Source organism: Clarias gariepinus, chromosome 4, assembly GCF_024256425.1.
Source record: "Clarias gariepinus isolate MV-2021 ecotype Netherlands chromosome 4, CGAR_prim_01v2, whole genome shotgun sequence".
In the NCBI taxonomy this organism is placed as follows: domain Eukaryota; kingdom Metazoa; phylum Chordata; class Actinopteri; order Siluriformes; family Clariidae; genus Clarias; species Clarias gariepinus.
Window position 1 is genome coordinate 32,445,001 of NC_071103.1, and position 25,333 is coordinate 32,470,333.

Consider the following 25,333-nt stretch of genomic DNA (forward strand, 5'->3'; position numbering starts at 1 on the left):
CCTGTTTCCTACGCTGGTTTCATCTAACACAAAAACCTGAAAAACACAGGATGTTTAAGCTCACAACAAACACACTCATGCTTGCAGTGGTGCATGTCTGGAAAGGATATATCATTGTATAGTCATAAGTCATAGGTTTGGTGTATGGACCGAGAACTTGAGTTAGACACGTTCAGCTTTGGAGACATTGTTATAGAGCTGCTGCTGCAGCTGAAGAGACAAAGACTCTTTCAGACTTTTTCCCAACTAATGAGTCACAAAAAGTTTTGCATGTGTGTCACAGCAGGCTTTTGGGAAACTTTAATTTTCGTGTCCTTGTAATTGCCAAAAGCTAGAAAACATCTGCCTTTGTGTTAAAACACATTAACCTATGATGCACTTTGCTATTTTTTCCTTTAAAGATAGAATTAGATTACTAAACATTAAAGCCCTCTTGAAAGATATATTTTTTTTTTTTTTTTTTTTTTTTCTTGTTAATTTAAATTGCTTTAACTAGGCATGAACAGTGTGTTAATCTTACTGTGTAACATTAACCTATGACCTAAGACTAATTTTTCAGTAATTTATTTTTACCAACTATGTGCATGTTAATTAGAGCACTCATTAAAAGTGTAATAATCTAAAAAAAAAAAATAGTGAATAATAAACTAGTCCTTAAATACAACTAGTGTCTTAGTCTAATGATTAAACACTCGTATGGATGCCAGCAGCTGGTAAACTAAATAGAAAATAGTTATCATCTTTCTTTGTCATGTGAAATATTACATTAATCATACTGTATTATTAGAATTATATTGCTTGATTTATTTCAAAACAGAGTTTGTCGCTAAAGCGGCCATCCACGTCACGGTCTGCCAAGGACTGCTCTGTATCAGCGTCCTATCAAATACAATGGCTTTTTATTCGCACTCTTCATTGTTTGAATGCACTGCTTGCAAAGCTCTTGGCAATGCAAGAAGCTCAGCTTTTTCCCTGCTCAGATATTGCTAACTGTCCCCTCCACATCTGCAGTGCATGCCTCATGAGTTTTTAATCAAAAAGTCTTGTTTTCGCAGACACACGCCAGGCCTGGGCTTTTTAAAACCTCTTAGAGTCGAGAGTTACAATCGAAGTCCAGAGTTTCCCAAGGACCTGGAAAAGCCTCATTTACAATTGCCACAATGACTGTTTATCCCTGCTGGTAGCCGGGTCAGGGCAGATCAAAGAGTTTAGCAAGCGAGTCTGGAAGATCCGATATTGGCCAAATATATATTTATCTCCTCAGATTCACATTCTCAAGGTTATTCGACTGTTTTAAGGAGTCGAAGGTTCAATGCAGCTACTTTTGTTGCAGAGAAAAAAAGTAATCCATTGCAAGAGCTATTGTTTTGGCAGGAGTCTTCATTTTTCACTGTAATCCTTGACTAAATACAAGCGGATATATTATAAATGCTGATTTTCTAAATATCAAATTGTCAAGTGCCAATGATTTCTGTTTGCTAATCTTCCCTGCTGTATATACAGAGATTGTAAACTTTACGCATGGTCGATCGAGGGTTCAGGTGAGGTGTGCATTGACAGAGTGATAAACCGTATTTGCACAGTGAAGAGGAAATCTGTTAAAAAAAAAAATTATTTATACAAGCAAAAGTCACAGAACAGGGCGTAATTCAGTTATATGTACTTTTATTATGGATGTATTATTATGTATTATAAATCTACCCTATAAACATATAATCATGTACATATAATCCTGTTTAACTGTTAATTGTAACAAGATCTATAGCAAATAGTGCAAGCAACTGTTCTTTTAAATAAGGGCTATTTTAAGGATATTTTTTCTGGATTATTTGTACTAGTTGCTACTGGTGTTGGCACACTTTTTATTTTTGCACAGCTCAGTGAACCCTTCTTTCGCAAAGTAAATGTGAAATGAGTATTTCATGACATAAAATACCACCTCACTCTCAATTTACAGTGATGTCTAATCAACATTATCATACATACAATACAAAGTACAAATTCTTACCTTTAAACGACTTTAAATACTGAAAATACAAATATAAGCTGTAGAGTGTTTAACACACAGACATATTACAGTAATTGTTAAATCTAAAACACTGACTATACAGTTTGGTGTTTGGGAAAGAAAATATATATAATATATTATATTAATATATATTTGAATGCACATACCGTTAGATGCCTACATAGATAAATAGATAGATAGATAGAGAAAGAGAGAGAGAGAGAGAGAGAGAGAAAGAGATTTTTTATCCTCGAGTCCAGTGTGAATGATATAGTCAGATCATGAGCAGCGTTCACTCATTAAAAGTGTTGTTTAGAGAAAATCCAAGTGCAAAGATGTTGGACCTGCCTTAATTATAAGAGCATTGTGTAAATAATGTTTGACAGCCATAACAAAGGATAAGACTTTTGCATAAGATTGAGTTGTTTGCTCTTGATAAAATACAGTGTAAGCAAACCGATCCTGTAAAAATAAAACACATACGGGTAATGACTGAGAGTGAGGTTTGATTTCATATGAAAGCGGTCCGAAGAGAATGCACTAATGACCACTAATGACGGCTTTCACGCTAACCTAAACACCTCAGACTCCCAAGATACACTGGCATCGCTGATTTTTTGCAGATTTGCTTTCTTCGCTCTTGTAAATTTAGAGTGTTTAGAGTGGCAATGGAGTGACTAAGAAATAGGATGAGAAATAAGAATGTGTCTAGGACAGCAAAGAAAAGCTTATTTTATAAGGAAGAGATTAAGCTCCTGTTTTTTTTTCTTCTTTTTTTTGTGAATTCTGTCTAAAGACATTTTTTTATTATATTAACCTAGGCGGGATCTGTGTCCAATAATAAAACAGGAGTGTGTTTAGTTCACATCCATCATTAGTCTGCACTTGATTAACAGTCTGACCATAAAGGTCAGAGTTAAGATTCTCACATGACACCGTGACCTTTACTAAGGTCAGATGTTGTCTGACTTCATGCCCTCGGACGCAAATTAGCATTTTTGAAAAAAAGGGAATTCGGGAAAGGAAATGAAAGTCCAAACTAGACTAGACTGCATCGGGAGTAAGTAAGCGAATACTGTAAGTAACACAAAACAAAAGGAAACGGATTTAGATCCAGGATTCTTGTTTAAAACACGCAGTCGTACAATATGTAATTCATCAACTTGAGAACTGAGAGAGCCTCGACTTGCTGATAACGGCTGTGTCTCATTAAATCGCTGCGCACAGTTTCTTTCTGTCTGAGCGAGCAGGCCCTCAGGATAAACGTCTGTAAGGCTCTTTCAGTGCGCTCCAGCTCGGATCATTCAAGTATAAAGTCTGCTGGATTTTCACGGAGTTTAAAATCACCTTTCACGACGTGTTTAAGAAGTGCCTTAGAAGCAGATGGAAGCAGCGAGCTTGTTATTGTTGTTAGAGGTACAGTATATGTTTATGACGTTGAGTGGAAATGCACAACATCGGCAAAAATACAGTACGATCTTGCCATTGCAGTATGCTACAGTATATAAAATGTATAAAAAGCATTTGGCTTGCTTATGATGTAGGATTGGTTTCCATTATATTGACTAAAATATATAAATTTCTTGTGTGAGTGTTCAGATCACGTACATTCACCGATTCATCAAATGCTCTACAGAAACCCTGATGTGGAGCAGCTGAGATTAGTCAGGATGTTCAAGAAAACATTCAGTGATTTGTACAGTAGGATGGTTCTATGCATTTTGTGAGCCTCTGGGGAAACTCTAAAGCACAAAGGCCAGTTTGGTGATAAATTATTCATCCATTGTGTACACTGTATAGTGTATAATACGCTCCAGTGTTTAGTTTCAGGAGTCATTCTTGGTAATAATCTTTTACTTTATTATGGAAAGCCTGAAGAAATAAATCCTCATATGGTTCACTTAAGGAGACAGTTGTGATAAGTCCAGAGTCTCTTAAAAGAGCACGAGGCGAAGCATATTTGGCATAAATCAGAGTTTGATCACCTACGTGTTTCTTCTCGGAGGTGCTTTTTCTTCTTCCCCCTTATAGTAGCACTATTCATTAAATTTTTATCTTAACCGCTTCCTGTCTGTAATCTGACGGTTCAGTCTCTGAAATACCCACAGTCACCTGAAAGCACTTTTTGTGTGTGCTCGTCCTGCCGCACTAAATCCTGTTTTTTTTTCGCACCACAGCAATTAAGTAGAGGCTACGGGGAACAGGCTAGCCGTATATCACACCAGTGTGAGCTCATATCTGAGACAGGAAAATAGGTTGCAGAAATAGCTTGTTTCTGGTTTCTGCAAGTTATGCAATTGTTACAAAAATTGACTGCAGATGTTGTTTTCTTGTTTTTACTCTGATTTGTTTTTGTGCCCAAACTTTTGTATTATGTGTATGGATCATGTGTATAAAATTGGTATATATTATTGATACTAAAATTGCTGTATATTATTGGTACTATTTCAGTTCAGGAATGTGCACTATAGATAAAAGCAGTCGACCAAAACATAGTATTGGTGCTAAAATTTAAAAAATTAAAATTAAAATCTCATATATCGTTCAGAAATTTGCCCAGTTTAGATTTCATATGAAAAGACATAAACCTAAAAAAGTTTATTATTTTAAAATGCAAAATTGGTAACATTTTGAAACATAAATCTGGCATGGTTACAGACACTACAGATTTTTTTGGGGAAAAAAAATCTTAATTGTGCACGTAATGCTTTAATTCAAGGAACTATTTTTATAGGTCATATGCTTCTAGAAGCTCACACCAATTTTAGTATCAATACTCATAAATTAATATTAATAATTAGCATTTTACTTAAATTATTATTTTTTGAAGTTTTTGGGGCACTTATAAAATAATCTCTAAAACGGCTGAATTTTTAGTTAAGCAAGATTGGTCACTTTCATGTTGCAGAAATTTTAAAAGTAGCTTCTTTGGCACACACATTTTTTGTATTATATAAATAACATAAAAAATAATAAAATCAGTACCAATATTGTATTTTTGGCGAAGTGCATTCTGATTATAATGTTGAACACTACATTTACTATACGTCCTGCAACATACTGTGGTTAAAGCCTTTAAGTAATTACATGAATTACAAGTTATTTTTATCTTTTATCATGTATCTGCCATAAAAGTCATTCAATTCTAATAGTGCTATAACAAACTAACCAACAGCATCTTGTGCAGTTAACTGAAAAACAAGTTTATACCATAGTTTTAGTTTCTAAATGAATCAGAATGCTTTTCTGTAAAACCATCCCCAGGAGTAGTTCTGACTGATTCAAGTAATTTAAGTCACATACTTATATTAATGTGATCATTGTACTACTTAATTGTTATAGAAGCATCTCTGAGACTTGTGTAATGGATGATACAGTACATGTTATCCTAGAACGATAATAATCAGATTTAAAAAATATATATTTAAAAAAGGAAAATGTATAATATTTCAGATGATTAAGCTTACTATAAAGCCCAAATTCCATCTTCATGATTTTTGCTATGTAGTACTGCGGATCACCCTGGCACACACTAATCAGGCATGATCTTACCATATGACTACCTATCGATCATGATGATTACTGCTATAAAGTCATGACAATCCATAGTAAATACTGGATAATAAAAAGTGGGAACTGGGCTAAAGCAGACGTTTGATCAGATATTTTATGGACGGAGACTTGGCTGTCAATGCTTTGTAATGGTCAGTACAGAGATGACTTGCTAGCATCATTATTTGCTTTCTTTTATTCAGTTTTCCTTTTGTCTTATTGACTTTAAAAGAGAGAAATCAGACAGGCTGGTGACGGAAGCGTTATTAGGAACGGTTTAATGTAAGTGAACAGCCGTTCAACAACATGAAACATAATTATAAACTAGACGTGTAATTAGTTAATATACAATTTATGGCATGCTGATATGGGAAAACAATCAACAACTTTGGGGTGATAGCAGTAACTCTGATTCGTATGATTTTTCTTATAAAATGCAGGTGGCTCCCTTCTGAATGGCAGCATATTCATAGATTTATTTATATTTCCAAAGGAAAAAAAAAACATTTCTACAAATGATCATTTATGTGTAAATGAAGCCAGACAAGAACAGATGTTGGCAGCAGGTTTTTGCTATTGGCAGTGATTTTAGTGTGTGTGTGTGTGTGTGTGCGTGTGTGTGTGTGTGTGTGTGTGTGTGTGTGTGTATTTGTTAAAGCTGTCCTCTGTGCTGTTGTTGGCTGCATGGTGCAGCTTTAAGCCCGGTTTGTTTGTGCGACCTGTTAAGCGATGAGTGGACTCTGAAGGTTAATAGTACAGAGCTGCTGGGATAAAATGAGTGATTTTTTTTTTCCTTAAATGCTTCAGTAACAGTACGTGTGTGGCAGGAGGTTATTTTAATTATCAGGTTATTTCAATTTACTATTATAAATACGTGACAGATTTGTTGCATGTGAATAAGCATGTCAGAAAATAATATCATGCTGAAAATTAAGTTCAGCTAAGTTCATCCCACTACGATGGTGGATTCTCAATTCTTAAAAATGTTGATTAATTTTCTATAACAGCAGCTCTCACAGTAGTTCTGGCTGCTGTAATTCAAATTACAGTCAGTAATTGGGGTTTCCCCCAATCCACACTGACAGATTTTCAAACATGATCAAGAACATCATAATAATTATAACTGAAAATATACATATAGAGTTCTTGCATTATATACATATAGTATGTTCTTTCATTAAATGTTGTGCATAAACATGCAAGAAAAATATATATACCAATGTTTTATGATAAATTGTATGAACTAATATTTGTTACATTTTTAAAAAAGTAACGTTTAATTCTTAATACATAAATAATACTTTGACAACTTTACCAGCTTTAAGGGCAACACTTCAGCAAGATATAGAATGAACATGTTGGTCTCAACAGATTGTGGAACAGCATGAAGACGCCTTTCAGAAGGCCCATGTCTACCAGATCGCGACTTGATTCTGTCATGATGTTGATGTTTTACCTTTTTCTTTAAGCTGCACTATAATTCTGTAAACTGTATAAAGGGGGATTTCATGATTCGTAGCTGTTTGTCTCTGGGACAATCCACCCTCAGACTGAGCAACAAGCCGACCTATTGGAAAATCTAAATTTTCTTTTGAATTTTTAGTTCTAGATATGTTTAAAGATGAGTTTATTTCAATATAAAATAAATAAAACATATAGTAATCACAATGCAATTCAATCAAATAAATTTTATTTGTATAGCGGCTATTTGAATAGTCACAAAACAGCTATACAAAAATAAAAAATTATGAATATAAATTAGAAAAAAATATTTTGAAGTAAGTATAAATTGAACTACGAACGAGATGACAATAGGAAGAAACCTTAGAAGAACCAGATTCAATGAGGATGGAACCCATCCTCATTCGGGTGACATCAGGTAGTATGAACATAAATCACTCCCTGGTACGTTTGTGTTCCTTTAGGATGAAATCTCAGTAAAACAGGAAGGGTTTTTAAGGTAATATAATGTCCGATTTCACTGATGGAGTCTCAAACTATTTTTGATGCATCGAATTTATTATAAAACTATGGGTGTCTATTTTCTTTGTGTATAAGACGTACAGTACTAGTCAAAAGTTTGGATGCAAAGTTTGGATTTATGTTGTTGTAACAACAACAACAACAACAACAGTCAGCTGCTATTCTAAGACATGAAGGTCGGCTGTTCTGGAACAGTTCTTGTAAGAACAGTATTGTTGAGTATATTTGCAAAACCCATAAAGCACCATGATGAAACTGGCTCTCACGAAGACCTTCCCAGAAAAGCAAGACCAAACCTAACTTTATAGCAGAGAAGAAGTTCATTTAGAGTTATTAGCCTCAGAAATCTTTGGTGGCTGAGTGGTAGGTTCGACCATGTCGAAGGCCCGAGTTTGATTTCCAGCCAATGTCTGAACCCCAGCCACTGGATGCCGCGCCGATCCCAAGCCCGAATAAAATGGAAGGGTTGCTTCAGGAAGTGCATCCGGTTTAAAACCTTTGCCAAGTTTTTGTGCAGATCAGATTGTCTACTATGGCGACACAAGTCTCAAATAAGATTATTGCATATTTTGGATGCTTTCAGCGTTGTTTTACAATGTAGGAAGAAATAAAAATCACCATGGAATTAAAAAAAGTGCCCAAACTGTTGACTGGTAGTGTATATCTGATGTGCTGTTATAGGGTGTACACCATGGCTTAGAGGTGACCAATTGCACCTCCAGCGTTCAGGTTCGATTGCCGCCTTTGTGTGCATGGAGTTTGCAGTTGGAGCTTTCCCTGTGGTTTGTGGGTTTCCTCCGGGTACTCTGGTTTCCATTAAACAGTCCAAAGACATGCAGATTAGTCTGGTTGGCATTTCCAAATTGCCTATAGTGTGTGTTTGTGTGTGTGTGTGTATGTATACTGTATACTGTATACATTTGTGTGTGCCTTGCAATGGATTGGCATCCTGCCTAGCATGTACTATGCCTCATGCAGTTAATTCTCCTGGGACTGGCTCCAGGACTCCTGTGACCCTGTATAGGATAATGCAGTATAGAGAGATCAGAGAGTGAATGATTATTTTTGTAAAAGTCAAGATCAAGAACATGGTGGCATGATCCTTTCACCACCCCAAAATTTTCATTACGTTTTCTGTTCCTATACCTGTGTTATGTATTGAGGTGTTTAATTCCTGTTATGCAACAGCAATTTATCAAGCATTTCTAGTTTTAATTTATTACAAAACAAGAAGCTCTACTTTTAACTTTTTATAGCAACTTTAATCTTGTGGTACTTCCATGAGAAAATTAATCTTACCAAGAAACTGGGAAGTGGAATGATCTGATGTTTTTATCCTTGGTGTGAAACTTAGTGCATGCACCGTCCCTGGAGACTCCTTTCTTTGATGGTAAATGAATGTTTTATTCACTAGGAGGTGCATAAAGCTCTGATGTTTTCCGGTATATTAGGTGGTTGTACACGCTGATCTGGAACCTTTTCCACACTGGAGGATCAGCAGCTCTGCCCTGCATGAGTCATGTGTTACTGATGACCTTCACTTGTGTCTAATTTTACTTTGCGCTCAGATAAAAATGAGTAAAGACAGATTTTAAATGTAATACTATGAACCCGACTGTGAGAGAAAGATTTTATTATTCCTTCACATGCAAAATTGTAACATGTCTACCTATTGTCTGCAAACCAGACAGTAAAAAAGAAACAGAAAAGAATTACGGCTGTTATTTGAGAGGAGAACTGTGAGTGTGTGGATGTGGGTGTAGCAGGATCAGGACACACACGTGTGCACACACACACACAGAGACCGTTCCTGCCTTCTAACCTCCTATAAATTCCCCAGCATCAGTGCACTGACACATTTATGTTTAACATTAATATTTAGCTTCTGTATAAAATTTGGTATTTTTACTAATTTCTGGACATATTTAGTCATCTTTGGTATCATTTCAGTGTCAACACCAGCCTATTTAGCTTGGATTTAAAAATCCACATCAGGAATGTTGGCGCCATCTGAGCCTGAAAACCAAACAGAACACTTTAACCTCAGAATCCAGTTTAAAATATGTGTATATTTTCAGGTAAACCCGTCTGAATTTCTTTTGTTTCTCTCTTCCTCATGACTTAATAGAATAATAGTTTTGTGCCTACACATTGATGTTTCACTCTGATGAACCGATAGAACACACCGTCCCTCAAAAAGCACAAACTAGTAACAAATTCTATATATGTAAAGTACTGTACAAAAGTCTTGAGCCGGGACTTATTTCTTCAAATAAAATTACACCATGTAGATTAAAGTAATGAAATGGGAATGAATATTTTACTGCGACAGGCTGCCTAAAGATGTGTAACAACCTCAGCAGCAACCTCATTTCCCCTTTTGTCTGTTCCAACCACTCAGCATTCAACATCACCAGTATACTAATCACCAGCCTGATCATCTGTCCCATATCATCTGCACCTGTTTCTCACTGGTTCATACACTTAAGTAAGATATTTTTTATGCTTGATCGATTCATAGGTCACTGTTTGGTTTAACAGATGAAAAACATTCCTCTGAACCTGCTCAGGTACAGGGACTGGATTTAAAAACGAGAGCCGAAAAAGCCCTTCAGGAAGCCTGGAGAAGTATTCCTCAAGACTTCATTTAAAATACAAGAAAGTCTGGGTCTTTAGTTCTAAGCAAAATATGAAGACGTGAGGGGTGGCTCCAGACTTGTGCACAGTACTGTAGATATTATATTCAAATTCTAATTTTATTACTCACATACACAGTCATACACAGTACGATATGCAGTGAAATGCTTATACGACCACTTGTGATCTTAAAGTAAAATAATAATAATAATATTAATTTATGGAATAAAATAAAAAATTGAATATAGAGAGGAACCTAACTATAGAAAAACATAGCTATTGACAATAGAACAAAAATATAAAAAATATATACAAATATAAAATATATATAAAAGACTGCTGGAGGGAAGAGTCAGCTTTTTATATTACCGTATTTTCCTTTTTATTTTTTACCTTCAAATATTGGACATACTATTTTTCTGTAAATCAAATGATAAAAATCCCAGTTAAGTATTTTTCATTCAGTTCCAGGTGCAGCATAAGAAACATTACAGGGTGTATATATTTATGTATATATATTTATCTACAGTATATATATATTTGTATATGTATATATATTAATTTAATACAAAACAAGAAGCTTGGCGACATTTAACTTTTTATAGAAACTTTAATCTAGTGGAACTTCCATGAAAAAAATAAGCTTACTAAGAATTTGGAAAGTAGAATGATCTGACTGGTTGTTCTTGGTGTGACACTGGAGACTCCTTTCATTTATGGTAAACGATTAGAATCAGAATAATGAGTCCATGAATCAGAATCAGAATTGGGTTTTATTCGCCAAGTATGTTGAGACACACAATGAATTTGGTTCAGGCTATTTGCAGCTCTCAGAGTACAGAAAAATATAAAACCTTGTACAAAAAAAACATTTGTACACAGTTATTAGCCAACATTTTGCTTGTGATTAAATAAGATTAAATAAGGCAGGGGCGGCACGGTGGTGTAGTGTTTAGCACTGTCATCTTGCATCTTCAGGGTCGATGCCCGGCTCTGTGTGCATGGAGTTTGCATGTTCTCCCCGTGCTTGGTGGGTTCCTCCAGGTACTCCGGTTCCCTCCCACAGTCCAAAGACATGTGTGAATGAGTGTGTGAGTGTGGGTATGTGTGTGTGCCCTGTGATGGATTGGCAACCTGTCCAGGGTGTACCCCGCCTCGTGCCCTAAGCCTCCTGGGATAGGCTCCAGGTCCCCGGGACCCTGAATACAGGATAAAGCGGTATAGAAGATGAGTGAGTGAGTAAATAAGGCAGGAAGATCTTAAGTATGTGCAGTATATGGTGATTTGAGGTGAAACACTATTATGTGAAACACTCTATTGCCGGGCCATCTGAATGCTTGCTTTAGTGGAAGAAAGAAAATCTTAGTTTTTGTACAATGCAGTTCCCACAATCAACATCTTGAAATTTAAATATTTAAGAAATTGAACATTTACTATTCTGGTTTTAAATATTTCAATAGTAAAACCTCCTCTTTATTTCCAATTTTAATTAAAAAAAAAGAAAAAAAAATCCCCAGGTTTTTAACATCACCCAAAAAAAGACGACTTTAAAGGATGTCAGTCGACTTTACCGAGAAAAAACTGCATGAAATAAAATTAATACCAGCATTTGAGAAAAGCACAAATACTTGAAAATAAAACTATAACCTTAATGATGTGTTAAATTTTTCGCACGAATTTGAGCTCATGTTGAGAGAGCTCATGTCTCCACACATGCTTTTGATGCTTTAAATAAAAATCCCAAAACACATGAGACCTCCTTCTGGTCCCAAAAATGGTTAGTCATACGTCTGTTGTTTCACAAGGAGCACATTTTTTGTCATCTTGGCTGTAATCTTGGTTTACTGACTCATCCGAATAAAAGAGCTCAGCGGTCTATAAGATTGCCAGTGGGGATTGGATGTTTCTTACAGACACTGTTGGAAGCCAGAGCCGTTCCCCACACATGAGGCGCACATGCGAGGTAGGGCACGACAGCTCTGACTCACACACGGCGACTCAAGGGAGCCATTGAAATGCTCTGAAATGTTAAACAGTCACACAGAAAGGCTGGAATTAGCCAAAACGCTGAACTAAGTCCACAGGTTTCGACTGTGTATATAACGCTAGGCAATTCAGGAGGTCTGAAACGCTGTGATATTACTGAATTATAATATACATTTCTCCATTAGTTATCAGATTTCATGGCTGGAACTCCTAATCGAGTGCACATGTTGCGGAGAAGAGCTCGCAGTCTTAGCCACACATTAATACCAGCATGTTTATCCAAAGTCATAACAAGCCATAATAAGCGTCAGTCCTGAACACACTGTCATGTGGAGCGTAGAACAATTTAGACCTGCTGCACACAGAGCCCCATTCTTATCATAACTACAGTACCCCAAAATTCGAAGCACTTACAGTATATTCAAACAAATTTTTCAGCTGACGCATAGGACCTGTGCTGAAAAATGAAATAAACGTTAGTTAAGTGAAACTCCCACTCACACAACTACAGAGGGATGTTTACCTTGTTTTCGATTTATTGTGAAAAGCCCTGTCAGTCATTTCCCTGCCGTAACTGATACTCGAGCAGTTCTCTGGTGTGCTGTGAAACGGCCGAGTGTGGAATCAAGAACTGAGCTCCTTCATCAGATTGATTAAGAAGCAATACACCATCGTCTTAGCTCACAGGGGAATATATCATAGCTGTTAAATCATTTGAGGATCTAAGCGGAGAGTCAGGAGGATTTTAAGGAAAAACTGTTTATTGACGGAATATATATATATATATATATATATATATATATATATAGATAGATAGATAATGTGGTGGAGTGATTTTATTGGGAAATGATCATCCCTGAACTGAGTAAGAGAATTGCTAGTTGTATAAAAATGCCATAATAAGCACTTTGTCTCATCTGACATCCTGTCTCGGGGACTTTCCACCGCTTGCAATTGTCCTACGATCCCAACAATGTTGGAAGACACACAGATTCACTAAGCACATTTATTGTGGGTATTGTGTATTCTTTATTTATTTATTTATTTTTTATTATTGCAAGAATGACTTTTTGTACTATGACAATGTAATAAGTTAACAAGAAGTTATACTGTATATTTCTTTAATATTTAATTAATATTTAATTAATAATTACATTTATGCTTTTTGTAGTCATGCATTGTAAAATAAATATGTAGTATAAAATGGAAAATTAAAAATGACAAATTAATGATACAAGTCATTAATTATCATGCTTATAACAGAAATAATTGAGACTTAATCTATTATTTATTTAAGTTATTATTTCTAAGTAAGAGATGGTAAAAGTGACTTAATTCCTTCCTCAAGAAAAAGCACATCAGAATGATTATTATACTGTATAAATACTTTGGTACTGTAAAACTTAAGGTAAAGCTTTATAGTCTTCACTGTGACCCACTGCAATTTTTACTCACTATTTCTTTTTAGTAGCATTTGATATCTACAGTATGTCCAATGGAAAGGAAATGTCCAAGGGTCATTCAGGTCTTGAGAAGATCATTTCGAAATGGTTTAAGAACCAATATAGTAATGTTATGTAAAGTTTAAAATCCGCTAATGGTATGGAGGTAAAAATCTAAGAAAGATTCACAAACACTCAAATCACATTTTAGTAAGATTTGATTTACAATGAGGTAAACTAGTGTCTCTTACACTGAGGAACACGTGGAAACATACAGCCAAAGCTGTAAAACTGCTACGCAACAATATCTAACTCACAAGATTTATTCCTAATGTCAGCTAGCATGAGAACACTAACAGACAAACTAGCTGAATGCTAACAGCTGATTGTTAATCAAGACACACAGCCAAGATTAAAACAAAATGTACATAGCAGAAGACAGATTACAATGTAGTCTGATTCTGGCAGGTATGGTAAGGTTTAGATTTGACAGGATTTCTTAGCCGTTTAATTTTTTTGGAAGATGTCTTAACTTTATAAAATGTTTTGGCAGCACAGTGGCTTAGAGGTTAGCACTGTGGCCTTATACCTCCAGGGTCTGGGTTTGATTTCGTCTCAGGTCTGTGTGCGCAGAGGTTGCATGTTCTCCCCATGCTTGGTGGGTTTACTCCGGGTGCTCTGGTTTCCTCCAGCAGTCCAAAGAAGTTTGTGTGTGTGTATGTGTGTGAATGTTGATTGGTCCTGCCACGATCGTAAAAATGGGATTACTTTGATTCATACGCATTTTTTCACATTTCCATAATTTTGATTTTATAAGGATTTTGTGTAAGAATTTCAAAAAATTCTAGTTTGCTTTTGACCATTGTTAAAAGCCCTATACAAATAAAATTGACTAAATACAATGGTTGGAGTTGGACTAGGAGGTTCCTAGATGGATGGATAAATAGAGAATTTAGTGATGTCATGTGTAATAATGTTTTTTTTTCTATTATAATGTAGGAACTGCCACATATGGTAAAATTTAGATTTGTCAGAATTTGTTAGCTGATTTATATTTTATTTAAAAAGTTGTTTTATAACTTTATATACAGACAGTTTTAGAAAAAGTTGTGATGAGAAAAGAGAGCTTTTTCCTTTGATATGTAGGCAGGACAGTAAATTACTCTGTGAAAGAAAAATGTAAGCACAGATGCATACTTTTTTTTTTTTAATTGCAGCGATAAATCCAACCTCAAGTCAGCACTAAGTGAAGGTTCACAGTGGTATTCCTCCTGAAGTCATCCTAGTGCTGGTTTAGTATCATTAATCCTGTTTATCTTTTGATAAGCATCAGTTTTGGCCTTCCATGAATCATAAGTACAGTAATGTGAGCTGTGAAAGCAGGGTTTCCTAGTGTTTTTAGTCACATCCTTACTTACATACCAACCCCTTTTTTTGCTGTCTCATACAACAGTACGATGAAGTGCAGTCTGTTTGACCTGATCTCTGTCATGAAGGCGATGGTCTATAGACATGAATACACAAAACTATGCATCTGGTCGCCTCTGGGAATATCTGAGAGCTAGGAGTGTTTCATGCTTGTGTTAACCTGCATAATGTATTCATGGCCAGTGAGTGTTCGAGTTTGCAGCAAGGTAAAGAAAATAAACCTGCATCGTTTCAGTAGATGGTGCATTTGTAATGGCCCGGGGGCCCACCGCTCTCTCTCCAAACAGCCCGAGCTGCCACTGGCTAGTTCCTTGTGCTGCTGCCAATATGAAATCACCATCTGGGAGGTGTTAATGGTGGACTAATCCTGCTAATACCGCAGAAACAAGCTCCTGTCTTAAAGTCTAAAAAAAAAAAAATAACTTGCAATAATTAATTTCTTGCTGATTTAGAAATCCAAAGCTGGCTTAATACTGTATTTATTTTGATGTCAAAGCAAGACTGAAAACATTAAAACAAACAGCAATGACTGGGTTAGATATGAAATATCCAAAATAGACAAAATACTGTACACTCTTGCTTTCATGGGACACTGACAAGTCTGTGTTAGGTTTTACTGTTTGGTGCAAACAAAAGGTTCATTTTCTGCTTAATAGCATTGGATCGCTTGTTTTTCAGTCTTCAAGAAAACTATTTTGGTGCGGTCAGGAGCAGGCCACAGGGGGACAGTGGGGTGGTTGCCCATTAGAGTTTCAGCTGTATTTAATTTCCAACTTTGGAAAAGCCAGGATGTGGCTTCAAATGAGACAAACCCAAACCTCTCCCTCTTTGCTTGTCCTCACACAATTTGCATTGCACAATTTGTCAGAGAAAACAAGCTGTATGTTTTCAAGGAAATCAATGAAAACTAACGAGCCTTGAAGAAATACACAATGGCTCACAGCTTGCGAAACATCAACGGGAGCGTGGAGAAATAGGGCCGAAGCAATTGCGGCGCGTCAGAAGTGTTCAGTGTGGTGACAGAATGAGGACCCCGGGGTACAGCGTTATGCTCGTTCTTGCTGTTTTTCCCACCTAGTCTCAGAAGCGCATGCAGCGAGTCAGTGCCTGTTGTCAGTCTCATTAAGTAAAGTGTTATAAGCCTCATTTAGTACAGTGCAGTTTGCAGAGCTCGTGCACATGGTCATGTACGGTATAGAGCACATCATATGAGAACACAGAGTGGCAAAAACAATGAATTAACACGCATTAGTTCATACTGCATTCAACTCCTACAGTATGCAGTGATTTGCAGGATGGAATGATATCATGGAATGACACGGACACCTCATTTTTTTTGCTGTTTGTTAAAAAAAAGCTGAATCTGTTGAATCGAGTTGAATCTGTATGGTTCTTGACTTAATAAGTGATCAATAACACTGATCAGCCATTAAATTACAATGCACACATTATGCTCTGTTTGGTATAGGTTCCTCTTGTGCTTCCTGGGCAGCTCTGGCCTCTGAGGGCATGGCTCCATAAGACTTCTGGAGTGTGTTGTTGTGTCTGGCACAAGGACTTTGACTGCAGATCCTTTGGGTGCTGTGGGTTGCTGGGTAAAGCCTCCATGAATTGGAATTGTTTGTCTGGTGCATCCCATGGATGCTTAGTCTAAAAGAGATCTGGGAAGTTCAGAAGCCTGGTCAATGGCGTTGGGCTTTTTGCCTGGAAATAGAAAGGTTACCCTTTGCCTCCTCAGGTATAAATGATTCCTGACACCAGTTTATTGTTGTATACTGTAAGTGCTGATTTGTGTTGTTCTTTTCACCTGTCGTTGGTCATAATTTTATGGTCAGTCCAGGTGTATGTTGATTGATCCAAAGCATATAGGAAGCTTATAGTTGGAAAGACAACCCCAAGGTGATGTGTAAGAATTTCAAGTTAAGGCGGCATTTTCTTTGGCTTTTTCTCATTGGAGGTTGGAAATTACGAGTTGGAACCTTTAATCAAACATAGTCCTAATAAGTCTCCTAATTCCTAGGCTCTAGCTCAAAGTACACATCTATCACTATCATAAGCAAAGTTCAGACAAGTAAAATTGGACCTTGTTTAACTAAAAGAAACTTTTCTCCTGATTTCCTTTGCCTTTCTGCTTTCTTTCTCCTATGAGGACGATTATGATGTTTGATAAGTTAGTCATAATACATAAAACATAAATGGATTTAGAATAGTAAAACTTGGATTTTCGTATCAAGATCTTGTGTTTTCTTTGGGGAACTCTCAGATCACATGATTTGACCCTGTAGTTAATGACTACCAGCTGTCTGTCTATCTGTCCTCATATTGCTAACCTGACTGTGCAGTTTACTCCTGTACATTATCGGGTCAAGTCCCATGTCAACAAGACTGGATCACTGCAAGGGGCCCCAGGCAAGTTTTCTCCTGTGCACTGTAGCATCAGACTTCTAATAAATTTGAAGCTACACTTCGAATTAATGCAATTTGGTGCAATTCTGCAGCCCCTCAACTGTCACAGTAATGCATACAAAAAAAGCCAAAAATGGACACTAACTTACCTGAAGTTCAGTGCCATGTTCCGCTTTATGCTTCTAGTACAGCTTGACCCACCATCCCTCTAGGTACTCAGAAGACAAACATCTTGTCTTTATCCTGGCACCAGAGGATGGCAAAGTACTGTATGTTAAGTAAAAGTGAAGATTTAAATATAAATCAAGTAAAAGTAGAAGTCCTCCATTTACATGTGTGTTTAAGTAAAAATGCAGAAGTACTCACCTTCAAATTTACTTATTTATGTAAATAAATAAGTAAATTTGTTGTACTTTTTGTGTAGAGTAAAAGTAAAAAAGTATCCTCTCACCTCTGCCTGGCACTTAACTTCCCCTGCTGTTTGATAAACTCAGTCACTGTCTGTCTTTAAAATAAGATCTACCTAACGGTCTACTTAACATACTTAACAAAACAGAACACTATGACACTATAACACTAAATCCTGAATGAGAAAGGGGAATAAAAAGGACAACACAGACTTTTGTTGCCTTACCAACTCTTATCTCCTTCCTAAGAAGGTTTTAACTAGACAGAATTCTTAGACGCTGACCTGCTATACTATAAAGTCATGCTTTTGATAAAGACTAAAAAGCACTTCTGTAAGTCACCCTGGATAGCAGTGTCTGCCAAATGCTGTAAAACTAGATGTGAATGATCTCTGTTGTAAATTTGAGATATTTAGTTCTTATCTGTTTGTTTAACAGCATAGTCTGAAATATCCCTTACATGACATTGTTTGGTAATAAATTCATCTTGTCGGTTGTTGAGGCTTTAGGGTCAAATGGGTTAAAATCTTAGCAATTATCCTTTTTTTTTAATTGCAAATAAAAAAATCTGCTGAGTTTCTTTTTTCAGAAGCTGTACATATTTCCTACATCTGCTGTAGAATCAAATGCCATATACTATAGTCTATTTTAAGTTTACTCTCCAAAATGTATCTCTTAATTGTCCAGTTGACATACAGATCATGCATTAATTTCTTTCTATTTCACTCCTTCCCCAATTTTGGCTGTTTCAGTGTTTGTAACTTTAAATGAACTGCCTGCTGCTGAATGAACTGATGCTCCTTTGAGGAAGTGCAGTTTCCTAGTCAGTTGGAACATATGAACCAGAAACAGCCATGTTCTGGACCTTTTTAAGCATTTCCAACCTGTTATGAGGCACAACTGCATTTCTGACAAACAATAAGAACAAAACAAGCCTCAATATTTAATGATATTAATGTTAAAACACAACAAAGAGCTAATGTCGGCCTGCTTAGCTAAGGTTGTTGCTAGCCTAGCTTTATTTACAATAGCTGGAAAAGTTGACGCCCAGAGATAGGGAGAGCTGGGCCGGAGTTGAGAAGAGTCTGGGGAGGGTTTCTTGGTACTGTATATGCACATCCAAATCCAATTTGCTTATCCAAACTTGAGCCAATACAAAAATCGAAAAAGGTCAAACAGCAGGGATTTTTTTTTTTTTTACATTTGTGTGTGCAGAATAGATACCGATCTCAATGTCTAAAAATGGCAAAAAAATGTAAATTTTTATATAATTAAACAGTATGCATGAGTAAGATGTGATATTTTATATTTTATTTAGTATTATACGAACGTAAGCTTTTACTCTTTTTGCATGTCTATAAAAATGTGGATAAGTGTCAGTGGTACGTTCCTAAACATTGTTGGAATGTCTTATGCCACACGTGTAAATCAGAGCTAGCAGCAACAGGTTTCGTTAATGTCCTCAGGGGATTCTTTAATGAACTCTGTGAGCTCAATGCACACAATAGTGATGCTATATCTGCCACTTGTAATCAGTCTATACTATAATAATGGTTCTGATTTAGGCCTTAAAGCAGATTGTTGTTTGTCAGTAGGCATTAGAGACACTGTCTGACTTGTTTTTTTCTCTGCTTTCCCTTTGTTAAAGCATGTCTGTTCCGGTACAACGTGCTGTCTTTCGTCTACCTCATCTACCTCCTGCTCATCCCACTGTTTGCAGAGCCGACAAAGGCAACAATGCAAGGTAAGAATCAACCACTTGCAAGCTCGGAAACAAACACTTGCTTTATGTTTACTCCAAAAATAAGCATTGCAATGCTGCGCTGCATTTAATGCAATTTTTCTCATTAGCACAAGTAACAGACGATGTAAATTTTTCCACTTGCCCCTAAGGACTTTTTTTCTGGCAGTTGATATCTTTTTTTTTTTTTTTTTTTTTTTTTTTACAATTCTGGCACTGTGAAAGGTTAGGATTTTTAAAAATGTTCTGTTTAGTATTTACAGTATTTTACTCTTTAGAATACAGGATGTTTGTTTTTGATAGGAAAGTAGGCGCTATTGAAAAGAAAGGCTTTTTCCTGTTATGATGCTTGAAACACTGTATACTTGACATTTCTGCAATTGTCTTTGGCTGTACAATGTTGAGGTGTGATGATTCAGGATATAGTGCATCTGACGTGGTGTGTAATTTTTGTGTTAAAAATTTATTGCCAGAAACCAGCAGCTCTTAAGAGGCAACTCTCAGTATCTCAGGATATAAATTATATCAGCTTTGTGGAAGAAATGTGCTAAGATCTTATGAATTGAGATCACTTAAACAAGAAGTTGCATGGTAAAAAATCAACAGTAAAAACCATTGTTGGGATTAATAGTGAAAGTACTGTAATAGCAGTTCCATACACACACACACACACACACACACACACACACACACACACACAATGTGATGAGAACTCACAGGATTGGGACAGCAGTGTGGTCATAAGAAAAACCACTCGTGGGTGAGACTTATCAGAAAAATGGGTTCAGTTTCCTACTGAGCATAAAGATTCAAAGGAAAAATAGAAAGAGGTCATGCAGTTTGATTGAACCTATTCCAAAGAAATGGGCGTGTCAGGGTGAGAAGGGAAGTGCATGTACACATCATGCATAGAGGCCACAGTACATGATCTGGAGGCAGTGTTATGATCTGGGGTTTTAGTTGGCAATGTTATGTGGCAATAAAATAAAGTCAGCTGACGACCCGAATGTACTGAATGACCTGGATAAAGGTGATTGAATGAAACCGGAACATTTTTTGGTCAGGCAGTGTATATTACTGTTGCAAACTTTATAAGCTATTATAATATATATATTTCCAAATGGATGGAAATGATTGTCTGAATTAAGGCATTGTCTACTTATGATGTTTTTGTGTTACTATCATAGACCCTGTAAACCAGGATGCATTTCAAGTTTAATGCTCTGCAGTACAACGTTGCATTTTCCATGACCGAGCCAAACCTCACTCCCAATCTCACAAACTTGGAGCGTTCAGATATGGGTTGTGTATTTGTAAACTGAGATGCTTGGCATACTGCACACTTCGGACATACTATAGGAATTTAGAAATGACCAAGAAATCAGCTTATAAATCTATACAAGAACTTATAAAAAACTAAATATATCAACCTAAAAAATGTTGCAGTGTTGCATTGCACTGGGCGTGTTGCAGACCCCATACAGTGCAGCTGTAGGAGCCATTTGACGCCAAGTTGAGGACCAGTCAAGGTTGTTTTAAGAAATGAGACACTTTTTACATCTAGAGTGCACTGGACATACCAGCAACAGGCAGTGAAAGCCCCACTGAGTGATCTGTGTGAGGAGGAGGAGAGTCTGAGCAGGAGAGGAATGCAGCATGTGTGCGTGTATGTGTGCATGTGTGCGTGTGTGTGTGTGTCTTTTCACCCCCCAAACACTCCCCCCCCACACACACATGTCATCAGTTCACTACTTCAACCATTACTTCATCACGGCCGTCAGTTGAACCCCGGGCCACATCAGCACGCTGCATGCTGGACTCAAATTGAACCTAGCTTCCTACAGTTAACAATTCTTTATTTTATTCTCCCAGAGAGCACAAACCTTTTTCAGACTGCATGCAATCCTCCTCTGGTAGGAGACGAGTCATATTTTAGTGTTGATTTAGTGCCTGGCGCTTTTTCCTTTTCTCATATCTTTAGCTCATCCCATAATTCATACTTAGCCTAATCCATATGATTAAATCAGAGATTTTATGCACAAATGTTGGAACAAAGTTGCTTTATCCTCCATATTTTTTCAGTCCTTCATCTTATTCAGTAAGCACTTTATCCTGGTCTGGGTTACACTGACTCCAGACCCTTTCTTGAGGACACCGGGCTGGAAAGTGACCTGGACGGGCTTTTAGGTCGTCGCAGGGCATTATGCGCACACACACATTTAGCACTCATTCACACCTTGGGAAAAATATTGTAGCCAACCCACTTTCCGCATGTTTTTGTAAGGAAACTGGAGAACTTGAAGGAAATCCATGTGGCTAAGGGGACGACATGTGAAAACCCTCCCAGGCAGTAGCTGACCCTGGATCAGGACCCTGGAGCTGTGAGGGAGCAACATGACATACCATGCCTATTCTTCATGCTTGCTCATTATTTTAATGAGAAATATACGTACAGTTAGAGTTGTTACTGAATGAGCAAAAAATGCTTATTAGCATCTGGTCATTTAGAGTTTCAATAAATCTCTCTCTGTTCAGCGGCGCTCTCTGATACATGGTTAATTTATGGTTTATTATCAACTGCTATAATGAATCATACATATTAGTAATATCAGGCTTCTGACACCCTTTTAAAGTAAGCCAACACTTTTTCGGGACTGTTTATTTAAGTGACCTAATAACGCCTGGGGTGTTGTCTGCTTTTATGCTATCTGACACATTTTCTAGGCCTGTAGGTTCTTGTAGCATGGGAGATTCCAGCCTGGGGGAATCACGTCAACTGTGCTGTTAATCAACAAAATGGTCTCAAATATGTACGGGAGGGGGGGGGGGGTTTATGCATTAATGGCTGTGTTAATAAGCATAAATCTCGATGTAGTTGCCGTGAATCTTTATTTATTCATGGCTCCAAAGGCACACAGTCCATCTCCTAGGAGAATACTTTATTAAATATACTTAAACTGACCAGCATTCAGTCTGCTGTATGTGTTATATGTACAGTAGTGTCTGCTCATTTAGAGAACTGAATAAAAAGTTAATAACTGTCTTATACAGAAACTGCACATTTCCTAGAAAAGTTCACGTTTCTGTTTCCATACCCAAACTGTTTGACGGAGACTCACATTACAAACTTCCTTGGACAATTCAGACCCGCCTGTCTTGATGGCACACATCTGTAATCAACATAAGTGACCCATATCTTTTTCATTACAAACCTCCTGCGAGGTTTTAAATGAGTGCTTGAATCAGTTTCCCAAATATCATGTACGTCACCAATATCCTCATCCTTCTATTGAATACAGTCAGTGCTTGCTGCTACTAACTCCATTGTTTGTTTTGCAGTACTGGCACGATTATGACGGCAGTGATGTGTTTATTATTGTTGGGGAAATGACAAAAGGAATTGCAAACTGATGGATCCCATTCATGAAGCATAAATTAGAACCATATATGAAAGTGGCTCATGTCTGATCTGAAGATTTTTTTTTTTTTTTTTTTTTTTAACATAGTCCTAAAAAAAACATTCTTAACATATTAAGATGGGACAACTTCCCAGTATGGCGGCCTGGTGGCTCTGTGCACTGTGGCCTTGCACTTTCAGGGTCAGGGTTCAAGGCTCGCTCCCTTGTCAGTGTGCATGGAGTGTGCTTGGGAGGGGGGTTCATCTGGGTACTCCGGTTTCCTCCCACAGTCCAAATACATGCAGATTAGACTACTTGGTGTTTCCAAATTGCCCGATGTGCTGGATGTCGGCACGGTGGCTTAGCCTTGCAACTCCAGGTCCTGGTCCTCCAGAGTCCATGTTCTCACCTTGCTTTATGGGTTTCCTCCAGGTTTTCCTGTTTCCTCCCACAGTCAAAAGACATGTAGATTAGGTTGATTGCCTATAGTTTGTTGACAGGAGGTCTTACCACAGTCATACAAAATGGAAATAGAATGGTCACCATTTGCCTCAATGGTCCCTAGATGAACTATGGAGGCTAGGTGGATGGATGGCAAGTGAACGAATCCAAAAAAATATATACAGTATGTGGGAAAAATCATCAAGATCCTCAGGAGTGCTAGCTTTGGCCTGATTCCTGGCTGGTTATAAAACCAGGATGGACAAGAATGAGTGACTGACCTGACACAGCACAGTCAAAGAGAAGTTCAATGATGGCGATCACTGTTTTGGGCAGCAATTCAAGGATCTGTGACGAGGGGGAAAACTTGGAAATAGAAGGACGAGAGCGAGAGAGAGAAAGAACGAGAGAAGCAAGTGAGCAAAGAGAGGTGAAGAGAGGTGAAGGTTTCATTTATGTAGCTGCTCCCACGTATGGTGTAGCTACAGTATACCTCCTGTATAATTTAATATTGTATACCTTTTTATATGGTAATGAGTTTAAGTTCCATAACTCCCACACTGCTCTTAATTGTCAGGAATATACAGTAATGACTCGTGTTTCTTTATAAACTGGAAATGTGCGGTATTGTGGGCACATATATATGTCCTTATATATATACACACAGTATATTGGCTCCAGTCCCTGTACCTGAGCAGTTTCAGATGAATATCTTTTGTTCGCTACACGACACAGTGATCTATGAATCCTTAATTTAAAAAAAGGAAAAAATTAAAATTAAGGTATGAACCAGTGAGAAACAGGTGCAGTTGATGACGGATGATCAGGCAAGTGATTAGTATACTGGTGATGCTGAATGCTGAGTGTTTGAACAATCTGTTTTTAAACTGTATCTTTAGGCACTTTGCAGCCGACTGTAGGAAAATATTTGTCCCAATTTGTTTAATTTAATGTTAAATCATTTCATTTAACTTATTGTATATAATAAGGGTTGCCTAAAGACTTACTTTATACTATAATATCTAATTACAGTAAATTAACAAAATCAAAAAATATTCAGCCTGCAATGAATTATAGCTCACATATTCTCTTGAGTGATATCAAGCATTTATCTCTAATTTAAAAAGAAACTTTTTTTCAACACGTTAGTCCATGTTCACTCCCACACTTTAGGAAAAGAAAAACTTGTATAAATATTTTAATACTATACACTTTATAGGATAATATTTTAATAGTATTATAATACTATTATTAATTTTATATTATTATAATATCCATCATACTATTTTTCTTTTCCTGAAGTTTTCGTCCGAGTCTGTATTACCCACAATGCTGTCTCACTTTTTGCTAATAATAGTGCCACTGGGGTTTAACCCTTGCTTAATTTTTACATGACAAGAGCAATGCAGAAGCACTTTAGTCCTTTAGTCTGTCTTGCTCTTTCACCTGCTTATCTATACACAGGGCTTAAATGGATCAGCTTCCAAAGCTTTTTAAACTCTCTTGATATTACCACCATCTGCGCCGTCATATAGCTGGGTCTTTTCCGTAGCTCGGAGCAACCACGTTATAGATCTGCACTGCAATCTGGATTTTTGATTACGTATAGTGTTGTCACCAAATTCTGCTCTAATTCTGTACTTCTCATAGGCATGTTTTCCTGAATCGCTAGCCAAATCAAATTGATGAAGCCCAGATTTCTTCGAACATCTGCTTCCTCAATGTTATCTATGTTTATTATATCTAAGTTTAAGATTATCCGAATACTAAACATAACCTGATATCATATCACAACCTTACATCATATGTTTACAACTCCTACATCTAATATACCAACATAGTCCATTAGTCACTTAAACAGCGATTTGCTAGACGCGTTTCCCCCCTGGAAGGTGTGGAGCAGT

General features: G+C 36.9%; 1 protein-coding gene across 2 annotated transcripts in view; it reads left to right on the plus strand.

The window, feature by feature from the left end:
• LOC128520078 (piezo-type mechanosensitive ion channel component 2) overlaps positions 1 to 25,333 on the plus strand; it is a 126,559-nt gene that overhangs the window by 2,214 nt on the left and 99,012 nt on the right. For both annotated transcript variants that reach the window (XM_053494101.1, XM_053494102.1), the window contains exon 2: positions 19,498 to 19,593. In XM_053494101.1, the coding sequence (XP_053350076.1) occupies positions 19,498 to 19,593 (96 nt within the window). The remainder of the gene's footprint in view (positions 1 to 19,497; positions 19,594 to 25,333) is intronic.